The 20,300-nt window shown below is 35.4% G+C and overlaps 1 protein-coding gene across 1 annotated transcript; it reads right to left on the bottom strand.

Annotated features, from left to right (window-relative positions):
- Nucleotides 1-4,020: 4,020 nt before the first annotated feature.
- On the bottom strand, nt 4,021-6,303 carry LOC141698560 (LOB domain-containing protein 35). The gene is made up of 4 exons (XM_074503259.1): nt 6,184-6,303; nt 5,440-6,098; nt 4,718-4,796; nt 4,021-4,371 (listed from the first exon to the last, which is right to left on the bottom strand). Exons 2-3 carry the CDS (start codon nt 6,092-6,094, stop codon nt 4,762-4,764), a joined length of 690 nt encoding a protein of 229 aa, XP_074359360.1. The 5' UTR covers nt 6,095-6,098; nt 6,184-6,303; the 3' UTR covers nt 4,021-4,371; nt 4,718-4,761.
- Between the last annotated feature and the right edge of the window lie 13,997 nt (nt 6,304-20,300).

Raw genomic sequence — 20,300 nt, 5'->3', positions numbered from 1 at the left:
TACACGCCAGTTTTTTCGTAAATAGTAAAAATTGTAAAACTAAAAAATTAAATGAATAGGGTGACATGGACCGACATTATTCATATTAATTTTTGTGTTAAATTTTTTGGCGAAATTTTTTCCGCATAGACAATTATATTCATCGATTGCCCGAAGGAGGATGGTTATAGGATATTGTCCAACTAAGTACTCTCTGTGTCCAATTTCTACTTAATGCATATTGATATCTTCTTATTTTCTGTATTTATAATACAAATTTGGTATTATCTTCCATTTGAGTTTACAATATCAACGTATTCTCCATAGTGTTAGTACAATTCTTTTTTTATTATTAGTGAGAGCTAAAACTAGAAATAGAGAAAAAGTTTTCCAAACCATTTCCTTAACTGGAATATTTTTTCTATTGAGATATCATTAACTGAAATATTGTAATTTAGTAAATGATACCATCGTATCTCACGTATAGTATATTTTATATGAAAGGTCATTGGATTCATTAGAATTACAAATAAAGAAAAAAAGAACAAATCAGCCAAAGCTTTTCAGACATTTTTCACTATTAGCTTATGCTCCCGCCCCCCGCATGTTCAAAAAAAATAACAATCTTCATATACCTCGGTCCAAATATCTGCATCCAAGAAAGAGATGGAGATGGAGGGTTCAGGTGTTTTTAAACATGACAACAAAGAGAACATTAATCCGATAGCTTTCTCCGTTTATCAGCAGAGCTCCCCTTCAACTTTCCAGCCACCTGCAATCAAGAACAAGAGCAAGTTGTTGAAAAGTAGGAAGCCTTTAAGTGACATCACCCATCTCTTCGACTCTCGCCAGGCAACATCAACTCCTGTTTTTCTTCCTGCTTCAACCTTCGTGGATCGCCCAACATCAATGGCTGTTCAACATACTGAATCCATGCAGAAAAACGTTCCCAAGGCTTCGATCAGGCATTTCAGATAGTAAATTTTTGATGTTTGTTCTTTTTACTGTTATCAGTATTTCCGCAATCCATTTATCAGTTCTTATTAGACCTAATGAGACATTTAGGCATATTGGTTTTTAATAACTTTTTTTGTTTCATTTTATTTCAACATCCATCGTTTTCCTTCTCAAGCAACAGCATGTGATAATTGCAATCTTTTTGCTTTCAATTATTTTAATAATATATCTTATATTGCAATTTGATCTTGTGCTCTCAGCTATGTTAGTCATGGTCATGGTTGTTCTCTGTTTTGCTATTAGACAGTAATATTTCTGTTTACAATTAACATTACACAAGTTAATAGTTTAACAGAATGTCCCTATCCTGTTATTATATTAGTGTCAGACTTTCAAGAATATTTACCATAACAACTATTGTCAACTTGCTTAGAAGTAGAGGTGGCCATCCGTGCGGGTCGTGCGGGCCGGGCCGGGTTTGTAGCGGGTTAGGACTGAGAAATATCAACACTGAACCGGCACTAGAAGGCGAACGAATCGGGCCGGGTTGGGTTTGACCTGACAAAAGGTAACCCGGATTCGGCACTGAGTTCGTGTGCGTGCCAGGCAGTTCACGGGCTGGCACGCGGGTTGAACCTGTCAATTTCCTTCAGGTAGAGAGTGAAAATAGGAGGGAGAATAATGCTTCATTTTTTTAGTTTCGCGCCGTAATTTTTTTTTTGCGTGAAAGCTTCCCCTATAAGGCTATAAGTCCTGTGTTGTTTATGAAATGGACTCGCATTTATAAAAGACATTTTTGCAAAATTTAACAAAAAAAATTATTAAAACTTATCAAAGAAGCTTTGCGAAATTTATTAAACTTTTTAGCTTTATGAAATTTAACCGTTAATTACTTGTTCGTATCTGTAATAAAATCTTAAATTTATTCAATTTATACTATAATATAATACCTATAAAGGTATATATTTTGATTAAACGGTTATTCCCCTATTTTAATTATCAAAAATAAAAAAATAGTATTATATACATGTTAAATTACAAATTAATATATTACTTAGTCTCCTTATCCCTCTAAATAATGATCAAAATCTATCGTACCAAACTACGATTACATCTCCTTTCTAATTATTTTATTATAAATCTATATATTTTATATATTTATATAAATATATTAAAATTAATATATAATTTGGGTAAATAAAATTTAAAATTTATTTAAATATTAACGGAGTTCGTGCATCGCACGGATTTAAGCTAGGTTTAACTTTTTGGTTAAAAAGAGGACGGTACCTCTTATAAATTTTATTAATTTAAAAAAATTACAAATAAGTATATTGAACAAAAATATAAGTATATTGAATATAAAGGGACATCTGCATAATTACAGGAGGGACATCTGCATTTGTCATAATAAACAAAAATTACAAATAAGTATATTGAACATCGCTCGTGCATGGTGCGGGCTGTGCGGTCTGCATAGTTCGTGCGGCTCGTGCGGGCTTCGCCTGTGCGGGCTCGTGCGGGTTAGTGCCGGTCCCGGTTTTTTAAAATTAAATTCGTATTCGGTTCGCTTCTTTTGGTGGGTTGTGCGGGTTTGAACCGGCCCGAATCGGGCCGAATATTTTACGGTTTCCGTACGAGCCGATCCCGAATGTGCGGTTCGAACCCGCACGTTTAGCCACCTCTACTTAGAAGTATTATCTGCTGTAATCCTTTATCTGTAGTTACTTGAACAGTTGAACCACAATTACAGAATTTTTAGGTAAAGTTCTATATGTACCGTATTTTTTGTTTTTTGTTTTTTGAGTAAACTGTTAATTTCTTCAGTTTTGAAGGCCTAAAACACACCAAAAGATGCAATTTTAAAAATCTTAACTAATCAATTGATAAGTTCCATTACCCGGAAACTCCATTTTTGCCTTTATACCTGTGTCCACTGGCAATGAAATGGGTGTGGGTACAGGGGTCGGATCCCTCTTATTAGATCCGACACCTCCCCTTGTAGCATCCTAGTTTGAAATGAAAATTAAGTCCTCCTTTCTACTTGTTTATAGAGAGCAAGGTCTATGAATTACTAGTTTCTATGTTATTCTTTTGATTTTATACCACAATTAAACATACATAATTAAGTGTATATGATATATGCGTAGTAGACACTATTATTAAGAACGTACGATGAATCATTTCTAACATTTTTTTGAGCTCTTTAAAAAAAAACTGAACATGACGATTACCCTTGTCCAACTTTAGATCCATATCCAAAAATTGTAATTATATTAAAACTAAGAATCCAACTCTTGGATTTGCACCCTTGTTCATACCTGAGTCCGGAAACATAGTTGACAAGCATCAGCGAAATGACTGAATACAAGACGGCCTTTGCTGAAATACTATTGATATGTATTTAACACAGTTTAATATTTCTTAAAGACTACAGTACCAGCAATCTATCTGATTTAGTAAGTATAAAAATACAGAAAATGACTTGCCACGCCAAGTTGCCTACCATTATCTGAGTTAGAAGTGTTTGGTTAATCCTTTTTAGTTTATTTTCTGTTTGTACAGTTTCAAGAGCAAATTTCTACAGGTAAGAATCAATGATATATAGGTGATATTATTGGCTGGAACTGGCAAAAACTATTCAGGTACGGAAATATGGGAATGCATCTTGCTATTTACCATTACAGTGTTCAGTTTGTGGACTACATGTCATCATCGTGTCTTCCATCAGTTTCACTTCTATCTACTCGGGTATTAAAAGTCCTCGGACATAAACTAAGTCCCAGCTTGCCTAGGTTGGAGAAAGAACGGAGCTGCCACTTTAATAAAACATCAAAGAAGATGTAGTAGAAACATATAATCCGCTAAATGCCTAGCATTATTAAGTATTTAAAATAATCTAATACCACACTACCTTGCAGCCTACCTCATTTAGCAATTGTAAGAGTTAGGGTATCATGACAATCTTAGTTCACTTGTGAATTGTTAGGTTTTGTAGTTTCTAGTTACTGTGCTGTGGTATGGTATTAACTCTTACAGCTCAAAATCAATTATAGAAAAATACCATAATTGGATAGAACGATATAACAAATAATTCGTGTATGGAAGGACAGGAACAATGGGGTTTGGGAGTGTACCAACCAAATTTTCAGCTGGACTACGAATTGATAGGATCTTCCTCTCAGACTTAATAACAACAGTTTGCACACTTTACAAACGAGTTCAGTTTTGTCTGGGTCAACTGTGGACAAAATTTTACCATTGGAGGTTGGAGCTGAATAGATGAAGCTGGTACCCTAATCAATGATCATGGCAGATTTGGTACAATAATCTTGTCCTCTGAATGCCTAAAATTCGAATTTAACTGTGTTCCTTTAGATATTTATCGCTTATGTCTTTAAGAAGACAGATAAGTATGCAAGTCCAGATTCCACCCTAATTAAGAAAACGAAACAGAGGAGGAAGATGGTTAGATCAGAAATCAATGCAGAACCAATGATATAAGAGAATATAGAATTATAATGGAAGTTAGCTAATTTGCAAGCCTAGCTCGTGGCTATCTAGTTAAGGATTGTAAAATCAAGGTGCTTGATTCATTACAACTGCTGCAAGTCTAAGTATATCTTAGCTCTAAAAAATGTGAATGTACGTACACTGATAAGTTGGAAAATGTCTTTTACTATACTTGTGATGTAAATAAAGCTACTATTGATTTGAACAATACACATGAGTTAGAAGTGTATCTGCAAAATATATAAAGCTTGATTGAACTATATTCTACCATCTAAAAGCCTGATGATGAGTCACCATTCGGATTGTGCAGAGTCATGGCTTGGCTTCAGTTCCCCGACCTAATTCACCTGATCATTAGGGAACAAAAAATTGAATATGCACAATTCAAAATATATACGAGTACAGACAGATAATTAATAAATATCATCCTAAAATGAATAACATCAATTAAGTATTTGTTTAGAGTGTGAGCCAAAGATTTGCTTTAACATAACATTCTCATTACAACTATGATTTATACATCAGGGAAACAAATAGACTTATTCTACAGCCAGAAGGTCTCAACAGTTATGATAGAAAAGCTCTATATATGATGAACACTTTGATGGAGTTACTGCCTGTTTCTTATCACTTGACTTTAGTCTGGCATCCTATAGCCCTCTTCTCTGTGTATTTGCATTTATCATTTCCAAACAAAATAAATAACCATGTTTCCTAACAAACAGTGACCTAAAAATTTAGAGGTCGCCCTTTCATTAATTTTCGTGTATCTATCTGCTGATAATTAATCATTTACCTCTTCTGTCAACTATACTCGTTGCAGGCATTCTACCCTCGGTATACACAAACAAACAATGATCATTCTAACAATGTGTATGAATTTAATAAACATACATAATCAAAGTACTAACTGATTCATGTTTGCCAAGTACACCCAAATTTCAGGTTTAACATAAACAATTATATACTTTTGTCTTGGTAACATCATACCTGGTAACTGATTATTGTAGGGCTGATTAGTTCCACTCATACTATAACATCGAGGAAGAATTATCGAACCATCCTTACTCGCTTCCTTCAAATTCTCAGTATTCTGTACTGCATACTGCTGCGGCAAAATTACTGTACTGTTATTACTCTCATCCTTTGACCCCTCCGTATTTTGTACATACGGGTAATTATAACTGATTTCATCCCTCAATTGACCAGTAGACTGCAATGTGTGATAACTGTAACCGGGATACGAGTTAGCAGGCACCAACGCAGCAGACATATTTCTGTTCATATTCATGTTCATGTTCATACTCAAATTGCCTGGTGCATGAAAATTGTTCCAAACATGAGCTTTGTACTTGTCCAATTCCTCCAAAACTCGTTTAAATTCTCCGTAAGAACCAAGAATCGGATCATTCTGCCTACAACTTGCTTCCCAAACAAGAGAATCGACAGCTCTCTGTCGATCCTCTACATCTAAACTCTTGACAATCTTTGCTACATTACTCACTCCAAACAACTTGTGCACGGCTTGAAATTCTTTGGTTTTTTCGATACCGAAGTAGGGCGCTAATACGCAGTTTTCAACGCACTTCTTGCGTTGGTGACGACACGAAGCACAGGCCGCCGGTGATCCACTGTCTCTTTGCATAGTCCTGAAATCGAAACCCTAACTTGTTATGCAAGAAACAAAACTCGGGCAAAAAGAAAATTTAAGCAATAACTTGATATTGAACATACCTTGTGCAGATACTTGCTAAGTTAAAGGAAGAAGATAAAGAAGAAGGATTGCGGGGAGAGAGAGAGAGAGAGAGAGTGTTGAATGTAACAGAAATCTAACCGGATATGGTAACTAACAAATTGTATCCCAATCGACTAATTGTGCTTTCATCGTAACTAATAACAAGGGCCGATCTAAACATAGGCACGTGCCCCACAATTTTATTTTTAGAAATTTCTCCTTAATAATTTGTACTCCCTTGCATTTGAAATGTCCACCAGTATATACCACTTCAAGCACGGAAAATGTCCAAATCCTAATATTGTTTGAGGTAATTTAGATGTTAATTTTGTTACTGTTTTTGAAAAATATATATATTATTTTGGAAACTTTCACTTTGTTTATAAAATATGAAAATTTGATTGTAAATAAAATAGGTGGGACATAATAATATAAATAGGTATATTTTATTAAATGCTCGGACCAAAAAGTAATGTGCCCCAAAATTTTATTTGTTTATTTATTGTGATATTCCATGAACTGCCGTATAACCTTTCTTATTATATACTAATTCATCCGTAACCAACAATTCTTTACGTTTGATTTAGGCAGGTACGTTAAGAAATATGTATAAAATAGTGGAAAAGAGAAAGAAAAGTGGGTGAAGTGGTGGCACTCTTTGATTTTTAATGTATAAAAGGGAGATAGTGGAGTAAAAGTAGTGTGAAAAGAGAGGAAAAGTGGGGAAAGTGGTGGAACCCATTGACTATTTTTAGTAGGTTTTGAAATGTAAATAATTGGATTGGACATACCAAAAATGAAACCGTAAAGAATTGGTTGGGACAGAGGGAGTACTCCCTCTGTCCCTTTAAACATTTCCTTTTTGCTTAAAAACACAGGTTTTAAGAAAATTAAAGCTGCTATGATTACTAATGATTGGATGCACAATATTGGACGGAGATTAGCTAAACTGCCCCCCCCCATTTTGCTTTTTTAAATGACAAGTTGACAACAACCAATCAAAACACAACATTACACACACATGGATTGATAGTAAAATTACACTTCTCACATACAAATACAAAATTAATCTAAGTAGTCAGTTGATACGAAGCAGAATTTTTAAATTTGCTCCTCTACTTATAAAATCTACTCCATTGGTTAAATATGAATGGTGATGGATTCTTTCGTTTTGATCTTAATGAACCACCATCACCAGAGCCTTCACGCATGCAACATCAGTATGCTTTAAATGAACCACCTGTTAACAACACAAAACCGAAGCTTAGTGCAAATGCAAGATCAGAAATTCTTATATTCTTGCTAAGCCACTAGTCAAAGAAAATTCCAGGAAAACCTTATCAAGGTGCAATTAAAGATGCTTCCATTAAATATAATGTCACAACAAGAACTATCAGGTATATATGGAGCTTAGCAAAAAAATAAAAGGCAGCAGGGCAGAGTTATAACATGGCAACAAAGGGGCATAATTCAGGAAGGAAAAGAATTTAGGTTGCACCTAATGCAATTACAGATATTAATATGGGTGATAGATCATGCATAAGGGACTTGGCTGCTAAGTTGAATGTGTCATCAAGTACATGTGGCAGAATGATAAAGAGGGGTGATATTAAACCCCACACCAATCCTTTGCATCTTGGATTAAAAGAGCCGAACTTGTTGTAGAGGATGGAATGGGTTCTGGACCTCCTCATGGGAGATACAACACAAACAAAAAGGCAATATAAGACTATGTTTGATTTTGTGCATATAGATGAGAAATGGTTTTACCTAAGTAAGAAATCACAAAGAGTCTACATGGAAAAAAATGAGAAGGGCAAATACAGGTCTGCCAAGTCTAGTAAGTTCATACCTAAGGTCATGTTTACAGCTGTTATTGCAAGGCCTAGATTTAATGCACAAGGTGAATGCATATTTGATGGGAAGTTGGGCATATTCCCATTCACATATCAAGAACCAACAAAAAGGACTTCTAAATACAGAGGTAATGGCACTATTATCACTAAGGTGGTTGAGTCAGTTGGTAGAAAAGAGACAAATAACATGCTTATTAACCAAATAGTCCCATCAATAATTCAGAATTGACCACCTAGTGAAGGTCCTAAAGTGATATTCATACAACAGGACAATGCCAGCACTCACATTTCTCAAGCTGATGAAGAATGGCAACAAGTGACCGACAAGGTGATTTCACATTTATTCTTGTTCAACAACCACCAAATAGTCCTGACTTAAATATTTTAGACTTGGGACTTTTTAGAAGAGTTCAGTCCTTAATACACAAGAAAATGCCAAAAAATATTGATAGTATGATGAATGCAGTGCATGAAGCATTCTATCAGTTAGATGCAAGTACACTTGCAGATGTATGGCTATCATATCAGTATGTAATGAATGAAGTTCTAAATGTGAAGGGGTCAAATAATTATCTTGTACCCCATGTCAACAAAAAAGAACTCAAGGCTGCAGGACAACTCCCACTTCAAGTCACAACACCATTGTGGGTTGTGTTTGAAGCATGGCAATTGGTATATGGACCAGGTGAATGGGTCTGACTTTTATGCATATTGGCTAATAATGCCAAATTTTGTGTTTTGAGGACATGTTTGTATGTATGCAGAATATGTAATAAAAACAATGCAGGTTTATTTTGTGTAAAATATGAAGTAAGTTTTCTATAATCAAAACTGCACATCATTCTGCATCTAATTTTACTATATACTGTCATTACACACCACAAAGAATAACCATTTCGGAAACATTAAAGTAAAAAAATCCATCAGAACAAATATCTCAATATACGAATGCACAAACTTACCTAATTTTACATCACATTTTTCAGAACAAACAGAAAGTACACTAACAAATGTAAATCCATCAGGTTTCACCCCTACGTCCCTCATATCCGCAAACAATAAAAACACAGGATACTTACATTGAAGATTTAAATATTTAAACAACAAAATACAGTGTACACACATAATCAAAAAGCCCAGATCAGGTAACTCATCTATTCACTGTACACACATATAGAAACACAAAACTGAGGGAATTTACCAAACAAAAACCAGAGAATCCCACCTCAAAGATTCAAAATTTAAACACTAACAATCAAATTCACCAATCGATCAGCTAAAATCAAGTCAAAAAATTCAAATTAAATGTTGAATATATTTGAGATGTCATGTCCAATATGTTTCATGTTTAGTTCTCAGATCTTAACTAATAGGAAATATCAGTTCTTACTGGAATCAGGACTTACTGGAAGTCAGAACTTAAGGATATCAGAACTTAGATTATCAGAAGATAATATCAGAAGATGGATATCAGAACTTAAATACTGGAGGACTAACAGTTAAGGAAGGAAGTTGATTTACAGGAAAGAAGATCGAGAGTAATACAAGAAGAAGATATGCAAGGAAAGAATTCGAGGACTAGAAGAATTATAAGATATCTGGTTGATATATTTTAGGAGACAGAAATATATTTCATATTAACTAGAAGTTGTCTTGTAACTGTGTGTCTATATAAACACAGACATAGGTTTACTCTAAAAGAGTTACGATCATCGAGAAGATCATATAATTGTAACCTAGTAGCTCTCGTGATATTTGTTCATTACTGAGAGAGAACAGTTCCATTGTAACAGAGTTTGTTATATCGAATACATTCGTTTTCTGTTACTTGTGCTTTAAATCGATTTGATTGTATACTATACTGTATTTAACCCCCTTCTACAGTGTTGTGTGGCCTAACAAGTGGTATCAGAGCCTATCTGTTAACACACATATAGTAAAGATCCAAAAACAATCATGTCTGAAGAAGCAGAAAATCCAACCAAGCCCGCTAAAACTGAAGAAACTCCAAAGACTCAAACCCATAGTCGATATGAGACTATCAGGGTTCCCATGCTGAGACCGTCTGAATATCCCATATGGAAAGTGAAGATGGCTATGTTTCTGGAAGCTACAGATCCAGAATACCTTGACAGAATTAATGAAGGACCGCATAAGCCAACCAAACTCTCTGTTATAGTTGCAGATCAGCCAGCAATGACCATACCAAAGGAGAAAAGTGAATACACAGCTGAAGATATCTCATATATTGCCAAGGATGTAAAGGTAAGGCATTTGCTGCATAGTGCCATTGAAAATATCATGTCAAATAGGGTAATTCACTGCAAGACTGCAAAGGAGATATGGGATGCTTTGGAGACAAGGTGTCAGGGAACTGATGCAATCAAGAAAAACAGGAGGACTATACTCACTCAAGAGTACGAGCACTTTGACTCATAAAGTGATGAGTCATTAACTGACTTATATGACAGGTTTGTCAAACTCTTGAATGATCTGTCACTGGTGGACAAGGAATATGACATTGAAGATTCAAATCTAAAATTCCTTTTAGCCCTTCCTGAAAGTTGGGATTTGAAAGCTACTATTATAAGAGATAACTATGCTCTTGATGAAACTACTCTTGATGAAATTTATGGAATGCTCAAGACTTATGAACTTGAGATGGATCAAAGAAGCAAGAGACATGGGAAAAAATCAAGAACAGTTGTTCTTAATGCTGAGAAGGAATCCCCCAAAGTGGCTGTCTCAAAAAAAGGAAAAGGAAAGTCTCTCTTCATAAAGTCTGATTCAGAATCATCAAGTTTTGATGATGATGATTCAGAAACTGAAAGTCTATCTGAAGGAGATGTTGATGAAGAGATGATGAAGCTGTGTGCTCTTATGGTGAAGGATATCACAAAGATAGCATACAGGAAATTCAGAAGAGGAAAGAAGTTTTCCAGGAAAGATAGAAGTTCTGATAAAAAGGGCTTCAGAAAATCTGAAGGCAAATGAGGAAAGTCTGACAGAGGAGAATACTCAAATGCCAAATGCTACAACTATGGTGAGAAAGGCCACATATCTCCCGACTGCAAGAAAGGAAAGAGTGACAAAGGCAAGGCTCTTGTCACAAAGAAGAAAAGCTGGACAGACTCCTCGGATTCTAAAGATGAGGAAAACTATGCCTTGATGGCAAATGTTGATAGCAGTTCTGATGCTGCTGAGTTAAAGGTACCTCAAACAACTTATGTCTTTCATACTGATGATATTACTGAGTTGAGATTATATCTTAAAACCATGTTTATTAGCTAAAGAGATCAAACTTTAACATGTGAAAGATTAGCTTCTGAAAATCTTGCCTTTAAAAAGAGGAATGATTATTTAGAAAAAGAGTTAGTTATGTTCCATCAAACTCAGAAGGATAGAGATGATGCTTTCTATGTAAGAGATGAAGTGCTAAAAATGAATAAATCTCTGAAAACTGAGTTAGAAAAGGAGAGAGAGATTATCAGGACTTGAACTAACTCTGGCAGAGTAACTCAGGATATACTAAGTAGTGGAATCTGGAAAGAGGGCTTAGGTTATGGAGATGAGAAAAGTGAAAAAGGAACTGAACAAGTTAAGCCAATTATTGTTAAACAAACTACTAAGCCAAAGGTAAATCCTGTTAAATTTGTAGCTAAAACTGTAAAGTCTAATTCTAAAAAGATGAAAGATATTGAGACAGAAGTGATTGTAGAGTCAACTTCTGACAAATTAGAACAGGATAAACCAACTGAAGTTAACATAGGCTTAATGACAAAGAAGCAGCTTAAACATAAGATGAAAGAGATTACCAGTGTAAACAAGGTAAAGGCAGCTAGGAAAAATAGGAATGGAAAGGAAGGTGTGAATAAAAGTAACAATTATATGCCTGTTCCTAATGCTCCTAGAAAGAAATGCTATAACTGTGGAAACTCTAACCATCTGGCTTCTTTTTGCAGGAAAAATAAGAATATAAACTCCTTACCTTCAAAGTCAGGAGTTAAGAGTTAGTCTGTTAGGTTTAAGCCACAAAATCCTTATTTTCATTGTGGTAGTATATGGCATTCCATTTATACTTGCAAGGAATATCATAGTTTGTACTATGATTATTATCAGATAAAACCTTCTTTGAAGAAAGTTACTTTAATTCCTTCTAGTGTAAAGCATGATGCAAAGTCTGATACTGTAAAATATGATAAGAAAAATGTTAGCATAAACTCTGATGTTAAATCCGATGCAAATATTAACAAACTTAAAATGGCCAAAGGATCCAAGCAAGTCTGGGTCCTTAAAACTAACCTTTAGTGGTCTTTGTGATTGCAGGGCAACAGGAAGAACATCCTAGTCCTGGACAGTGGATGTTCAGGACATATGACTGGAAATAAAGCCCTGCTATCAGACTTTGTGGAGAAAGCTGGCCCAGAAGTTTCTTATGGAGATGGCAACATAGGGAAAACTCTGGGATATAGCAAGATCAATCTTGGGAATGTCATCATTGAAACAGTAGCTCTAGTCTCAGGACTTAAACACAATCTATTGAGTATAAGTCAAATCTGTGACAGAGGTTATCACGTGGATTTCTTTGAAGAATACTGTGAAGTTTTAAGTATTTCTACAGGCAAAGTGGTTCTGAAAGGATACAGGCATGGTAACATTTATGAAGCCATACTTTCAATAAGTACTGATGGTTCTGCAATCTGTCTGTTGAGTAGAGCATCAATTGAAGAAAGCTGGAATTGGCTCAAGAAACTCTCTCATTTAAATTTCAACAATATAAATGAGCTTGTAAAGAAAGATATTGTGAGAGGACTGCCAAAAACAGTATTTGCTCTTGATGGCCTTTGTGATTCATGTCAGAAGGCAAAACAAAGAAAATCTTCTTTCAAGAGCAAAACTGAGTCATCAATTCTTGAGCCTTATCACCTACTGCATGTTGATCTATTTGGTCCAGTCAATGTCATGTCTATTGCAAAGAAGAAATATGCTATGGTTATAATGGATGAGTTCACAAGGTATATGTTAGATATATTTGATAATGTCATGGCTAATATGTTTTATGTTTAGCTTTCAGATCTTACTTGAACAGGATAAATTAGTACTTAACTGTGGATCAGTACTTATACTGGAAGTCAGGACTTAAGGATATCAGTACTTATGTTATCAGGAGATAATCATCAGAAGATAGATATCAGAACTTAAGTGCTGAAGGACGATCAGATAAGGACAGTAGCTGATTAAAGGAAAGAAGATCAAGATAAACATAAGAAGAGATATGCATGAAGAAGGAATTCTGTAAAGAATGGAATACTTGGAAGAAAAGATATCTGATTGATATATTTTAGGAAGCAGAATTATATTCCATATCAATAAGCGATTATCTTGTAACTGTGTAATATATAAACACAGACATAGGGTTTACACTATAAGTGTTATCATTATTAGAGAAGATTATTCATTGTAACCCTAGCAGCTCTCGTGATATTTGTTCATCACTGAGAGGTAACAGTTCCATACTGTAACAGAGTTTATTGTTTCAATAAAGTTTGTTTTCTGTTACTTAAGTTCTTAAAGTTCGATTTGAGTGTACTATACACTGTATTCACCCCCTCTGCAGTGTGTGTGTGACCTAACAATTGGTATCAGAGCCTATCTGTTAACATACATACAGTTAAAGATCCAAACACAGTCATGTCGGACACAGAAACTCCAACTAAGCCTACCAAAACTGAGGAACCACCAAAGACACAAATTCAGAGTCGGTATGAGACCATCAGAATTCCCATACTGAGACCATCTGAATATCCCATATGGAAGGTAAGGATGACCATGTTCCTGGAAGCAACAGATCCAGAATACCTTGATAGAATCAAGGAAGGCCCTCACAAACCAACCAAGCTCGCTGTTGCAGTTACAGGTGAAGCAGCAAAGACCGTACCAAAGGAGAAGAGTGATTATACTGTTGAAGACATAGCATCAATTGCTATGGATGCTAAGGTACGACACTTACTGCATAGTGCCATTGATAATGTAATGTCAAACAGGGTAATCAACTGCAAGACTGCTAAGGAGATATGGGATGCTCTGGAAACAAGGTGTCAGGGAACTGAAACAATTAAGAAGAACATGAAGAAAATACTCACTCAAGAGTATGAACACTTTGACTCAAAGACTAATGAGTCATTGAATGATTTATATGATAGATTTGTCAAACTTTTGAATGATTTGTCATTGGTTGATAAAGAGTATTATCTTGAAGATTCAAACCTTAAGTTCCTGTTAGCTCTTCCTGAATGCTGGGATTTGAAGGCAACGACAATAAGAGACAACTACAATCTTGATGAAACAACTCTTGACGAAATCTATGGAATGCTCAAGACTCATGAGCTGGAGATGGAACAAAGAAGCAAGAGGAAAGGAGGAAAGTCAAGGACAGTTGCTCTTAAGGCTGAAGAAGAATTCCCCAAAGCAGCTTCCTCAAAGAAAGAAAAGGGTAAAGCTCTTTTCATAAAGTCTGATACTGAGTCATCAAGTTCTGAGAGTGATGATGACTCAGATTCTGAAAGCTTGCCTGAGACTGATGCTGATGAGGAGATGATGAAGCTGTGTGCTCTTATGGTGAAAGGAATCATAAAGATTGCATACAGGAAGTTCAGAAGGGAAAGAAGTTTTCCAGGAAAGGCATAAGTTCTGATAAGAAGAATTTTAGAAGATCTAAAGGCAGAGGAGGAAAGTCTGACAGAGGAGATTACACCAATGTTAAATGCTATAACTGTGGTGAGAAAGGCCACATATCTCCTGATTGCAAGAAGGTAAAGGGTGACAAAGGCAAGGCTCTTGTCACAAAGCAGAAAAGCTGGACAGACACCTCAGACTCTGAAAGTGAGGAAAACTATGCATTGATGGCAAATGCTGATAAAGAAAGTGCTGAGAGCAGTTCTGAAGCTGCTGAAACAAAGGTACCTCAGACTACTTATGCTTTTCATACTGATGATATTAATGAGTTGAGAAGATATCTTAAAACCATGTTTGTTAGTTATAGAGATCAAACTTTAACATGTGAAAGATTAACTTCTGAAAATCTTGCATTTAAGAAAAGAAATGATTTCTTAGAAAAAGAGTTAGTCATGTTCCATCAAACTCAGAAGGATAGAGATGATGCTTTTTATGTTAGGAATGAAGTGCTAAAAATAAATGAATCTCTAAAAACTGAGTTAGAAAAGGAAAGAGAGATTATCAGGACTTGGACTAACTCTGGCAAAATAACTCAAAATTTGCTAAGTAGTGGAAACTGGAAAGAGGGCTTAGGTTATGGAGAAGATAAGAATGATAAAGGAACTGAAGAAATTAAGTCTGTTGATAAGCAAAAGCCAAAGTTAAAACCTGTTAAGTTTGTAACTGTAAAGTCTGAAAATGAAAAATCAGAAGTTACAAAGAAATTAACTTCTAACAAACTAAAACAGGAAAAGACAGCTGAAGTGAACATAGGCTTAATGACAAAGAAGCAGCTTAAGCATAAGCTAAAAGATGTTAAGAATGCAAACAAGGTAAAATCACCTAGGAAAAATAGGAATGGAAAGGAAGGTGTGAATAAAAGCAATAATTATAAACCTGTTCCTGATGCTTCTAGGAAAACATGTCATAACTGTGGAAGTTCTAACCATCTGGCTTCTTTTTGCAGGAAGAATAAGAATATTAACTCCTTACCTTCAAAGTCAGGAGTTAAGAGTCAGTCTGTTAGATACAAACCACAAAATCCTTGTTTTCATTGTGGTAGTTTATGGCATTCCATTTATACTTTTAAGGAATATCATAGCTTGTACTATGATTATTATCAAATAAAACCTTCTTTGAAGAAAGTTTCCATTGTTCCTTCTAGTGTAAATTCTGATTCAAAGTCTGATAGTGTAAGTTCTGATAAGAAAAATGTTAACATAAACTCTGATGCTAAATCCGCTGTAAATGTTAACAAACTTAATAAGGCCAAAGGATCCAAGCAAGTCTGGGTCCTTAAAACTAATAATTAGTGGTCTTTGTGATTGCAGGGCAACAGGAAAAATATTCTAGTTCTGGACAGTGGATGTTCAGGACATATGACTGGAAATAAGGCCCTGCTATCAGACTTTGTGAAGAAAGCTGGCCCAAGTGTTTCTTATGGAGATGGCAACATTGGAAAAACATTGGGATATGGCAATATCAATCTTGGAAATGTCATAATTAAACAAGTAGCTCTGGTCTCAGGACTTAAACACAACCTACTGAGTATAAGTCAAATCTGTGACAGAGGTTATCATGTTGATTTCTTTGAAGAACACTGTGAAATTGTGGGTAAATCTAAAGGCAAAGTTGTTCTGAAAGGATACAGGCGTGGTAACATTTATGAAGCTAAGCTTTCAACAAGTACTGATGGTTCTGCAATCTGTCTGATGAGTAGAGCATCAATTGAAGAAAGCTGGAATTGGCATAAGAAACTCTCTCATTTAAATTTCAACAATATAAATGAATTGGTCAAGAAAGATCTTGTGAGAGGATTGCTAAACACAGTATTTGCTCCTGATGGTCTTTGTGATTCATGTCAGAAAGCCAAACAAAGAAAATCTTCATTCAAGAGCAAGACTGAATCATCAATTCTTGAGCCTTATCATCTACTACATGTTGATCTATTTGGTCCAGTAAATGTCATGTCTATTGCAAAGAAGAAGTATGTGTTGGTCATAGTGGATGAGTTCACCAGATACACATGGGTGTATTTCTTGCATACAAAAAGTGAAACTGCATCAATCTTGATTGATCATGTCAAACATCTGGATAAAATGGTCAAATATTCTGTGAAAGTTTTAAGGAGTGATAATGGCACTGAGTTCAAGAATTTGATAATGGAAGAGTTCTGCAAAAGCCATGGAATAAAGCAGGAATTTTCTGCTCCTGGAACTCCACAGCAAAATGGAGTTATTGAAAGGAAGAATAGAACTCTCATTAAAGCTGCACGTACAATGCTTAAAGAAGCAAAGCTTCCAACCTATTTCTGGGCTGAAGCTGTGCAGATTGCTTGTTTTACTCAAAATACAACACTCATTAACAAGCATGGAAAAACACCATATGAGATGGTGAAGAAAAAGAAGCCAAATCTGAAATACTTTCATGTATTTGGATGCAAGTGTTTTGTTCTCAAGACTCATACTGAACAGCTATCAAAGTTTGATCTAAAAGCTGATGAAGGCATCTTTGTTGGATATCCACTTTCCACAAAAGCCTTCAGAGTCTATAATTTGAGAACAAAAGTAGTCATGGAATCTATCAATGTCTCTTTTGATGACAAGTAGATTACTGGTCTTGAAGATTTCATTGACCATGATCAGCTGAGATTTGAAAATGAAGACTCAAATTCTGATACTGAAAATCCTGAAAGTCTAAGTCCTGATACTGTAAACTCTGATGGAATAAACTCTGATGTTATTGAAACTGTGGTGGCTACGCCAAGGGAAGATGCACCGATGCAGGGGGAGCATACTCAAGATCCTACCACAGCTCAAGAAACATCAGAACATACATCTGGCTCTTCAAATTCTGATTCGTCAAGTTCTGATAAGCCAAGTTCTGATAGTGCTGAAAATTTAAATACTGAAGACTCCAACTCAGAGAGCATAGTTTCAGGGGGAGCATCAGAAAATGAAAATGAAGATAGCATGGATCATGGGGGAGCATCCAGTTCTAGAGAAAACCTTCCATCTGCAAGGAAGTGGACAAAATCACATACACCTGATTTGATAATTAGAAATCCTGATGCAGGTGTCAGAACTAGAACAGGTACTTCAAATGAATGTCTTTACAATTCTTTTCTCTCTCAGACTGAGCCAAAGAAAGTGGAAGAAGCTCATCAAGATGCTGATTGGGTGCAAGCAATGCAGGAAGAGTTGAATGAATTTGAAAGAAACAAAGTCTGGACCCTAGTGCCAAGACCAAAGAATAGATATGTTGTTGGTACAAAGTGGGTATTCAGAAACAAAACTGACAGTGATGGCATAATTACAAGGAATAAGGCAAGGCTGGTTGCAAAAGGATATTCTCAACAGGAGGGAATTGATTATGATGAAACATTTGCACCAGTTGCTAGGTTAGAAGCCATAAGGATATTCTTGGCTTATGCTGCTCACAAAAAGTCGACTGTCTTTCAAATGGATGTGAAAAGTGCTTTTCTCAATGGAGAATTGGAGGAGGAGGTATATGTTGAACAACCTCCAGGTTTTGTAGATACCAAACATCCAGATTATGTCTACAGGCTTGATAAAGCACTTTATGGACTTAAGCAAGCTCCTAGAGCATGGTATGAGACTTTAGCTCAGTTTCTTCTGGAAAGTGGATTCAATAGAGGGATAATAGACAAAACACTGTTCTACCTCAACCATGGAAAGGACTTACTTTTGGTCCAGATTTATGTTGATGATATCATTTTTGGATCTACAAATGACAAACTTTGCAAAAAGTTTGCCAAACTAATGCAGTCAAGATATCAGATGAGTATGATGGGGGAACTTAGCTATTTTCTGGGCCTTCAAGTCAAGCAGAATGAGGAAGGCACTTTTATTTGTCAAACCAAGTACACCAGAAACTTGCTGAAGAAATTTGGAATGCAAGATTGTTCAAGTGCATCCACTCCAATGGTCACTGCAACAAAACTGGATAAGGATACCGGTAAATCAGTAGATATTACTGACTACAGAGGTATGATTGGCTCTCTACTCTATCTAACTGCTAGTAGACCTGATATCATGTATGCTACCTGTCTTTGGGCAAGATTTCAAGCAGATCCAAGAGAACCTCACTTAACAGCTGTAAAAAGAATCTTTAAGTATCTTAAAGGAACAGCTGCTCTGGGATTATGGTATCCTAGAGAATCAGATTTTAAACTAATAGGTTACTCAGATGCAGATTTTGCAGGTTGCAAAATTGACAGGAAAAACACAAGTGGAAGCTGCCAATTTCTTGGAGGCAGATTGGTTTCTTGGTACAGCAAGAAACAAAAGTCAATTTCCACATCAACTGCAGAAGCAGAGTATATTGCTGCAGGAAGCTGTTGTGCACAGATTCTTTGGATAAAGAATCAGTTACTGGATTATGGGTTAACATATTTCAAAATCCCTATTTACTGTGATAATCAAAGTGCTATTGCTATGACAGGTAATCCAGTTCAACACTCTATGACAAAGCACATCAGCATCAGGTACCACTTTATCAGGGAACATATGGATGAAGGTACAGTGGAATTGCATTTTGTTCCCACAGATCAACAACTAGCAGATATCTTCACAAAACCACTGTGTGAAGCTACTTTTACAAGATTGGTAAATGAACTTGGAATGGTTTCAGGTTCTTTCTCTAAATCTGCTTAGTCTTGTTCTGTGTTATCAGACTTTATGCTCAGTATTTATAGAATTAATCTTATTGTGTATTCTGTGCTTAATTGATAAATGTCTTTAAGTACTGACTGTTGTCTGATATATGTTTCTAAACTCTGATAAGTGATATGTCTGTTCAAGTACCTATTCAATCCTATGAGGATAACTGTGCTAGATACTGACCTAGTAGTCTTCAATAAACAAATGATTCCATGTAAAAAGTAATTATTTCAGTGGAAATCTTATGACACTAGCAAATTCTGATAATTGAGCTTAGTTAAGTTTACTTTGTATATCTTATTACTAAGTCACAAATTAGAATAATGCTACTCATCTGTTAAGTTCTGATACTAGTAAAACTGCTAAATGTACTAAGTGCTGATAAACCTCACTTATCAAAAGAAAAAGCAAAAAGATCAAAGAATAAAATCAGGTACTCCTTTGAGATCTAGAGTAAAAATGTGGAAGGGACGACCCAAGTGCATTGCTGGTATTAAGTAAATATGCATTAGAAAAGCAAAATATTTTATTGGTGACTTTTCACACTCTATGATTACTGGAGAAATACTCTGATAATAGCATAAATTCTGATAAATAGTCGTGACTCACTTACACTGAGAAGCCACTGTAAAATAGAATTTCAAAAGATGCATAAAATTAGCACAAAACAGTTGAGATGGACTCATGCATGAACTCATTCATCAGTAGGTTTCAGGACAATGACAGCTCTTTAGCAAAATTTTAGTTATGTCTTATTTCTAGGATGTACTGAAGTGACTCAGACTTTACTCTTTGTCTGTTATTTAGCTTAATGCACACACTAATCACTCCATATGAATGATGAAAATTACTGTGGTGGTCTAT

This window comes from Apium graveolens, chromosome 11, assembly GCF_009905375.1.
Source record: "Apium graveolens cultivar Ventura chromosome 11, ASM990537v1, whole genome shotgun sequence".
NCBI classification, from domain to species: Eukaryota; Viridiplantae; Streptophyta; class Magnoliopsida; order Apiales; family Apiaceae; genus Apium; species Apium graveolens.
Note: the sequence above shows the minus strand (reverse complement) of the source record. Positions and strands in the feature narration are given on the sequence as shown.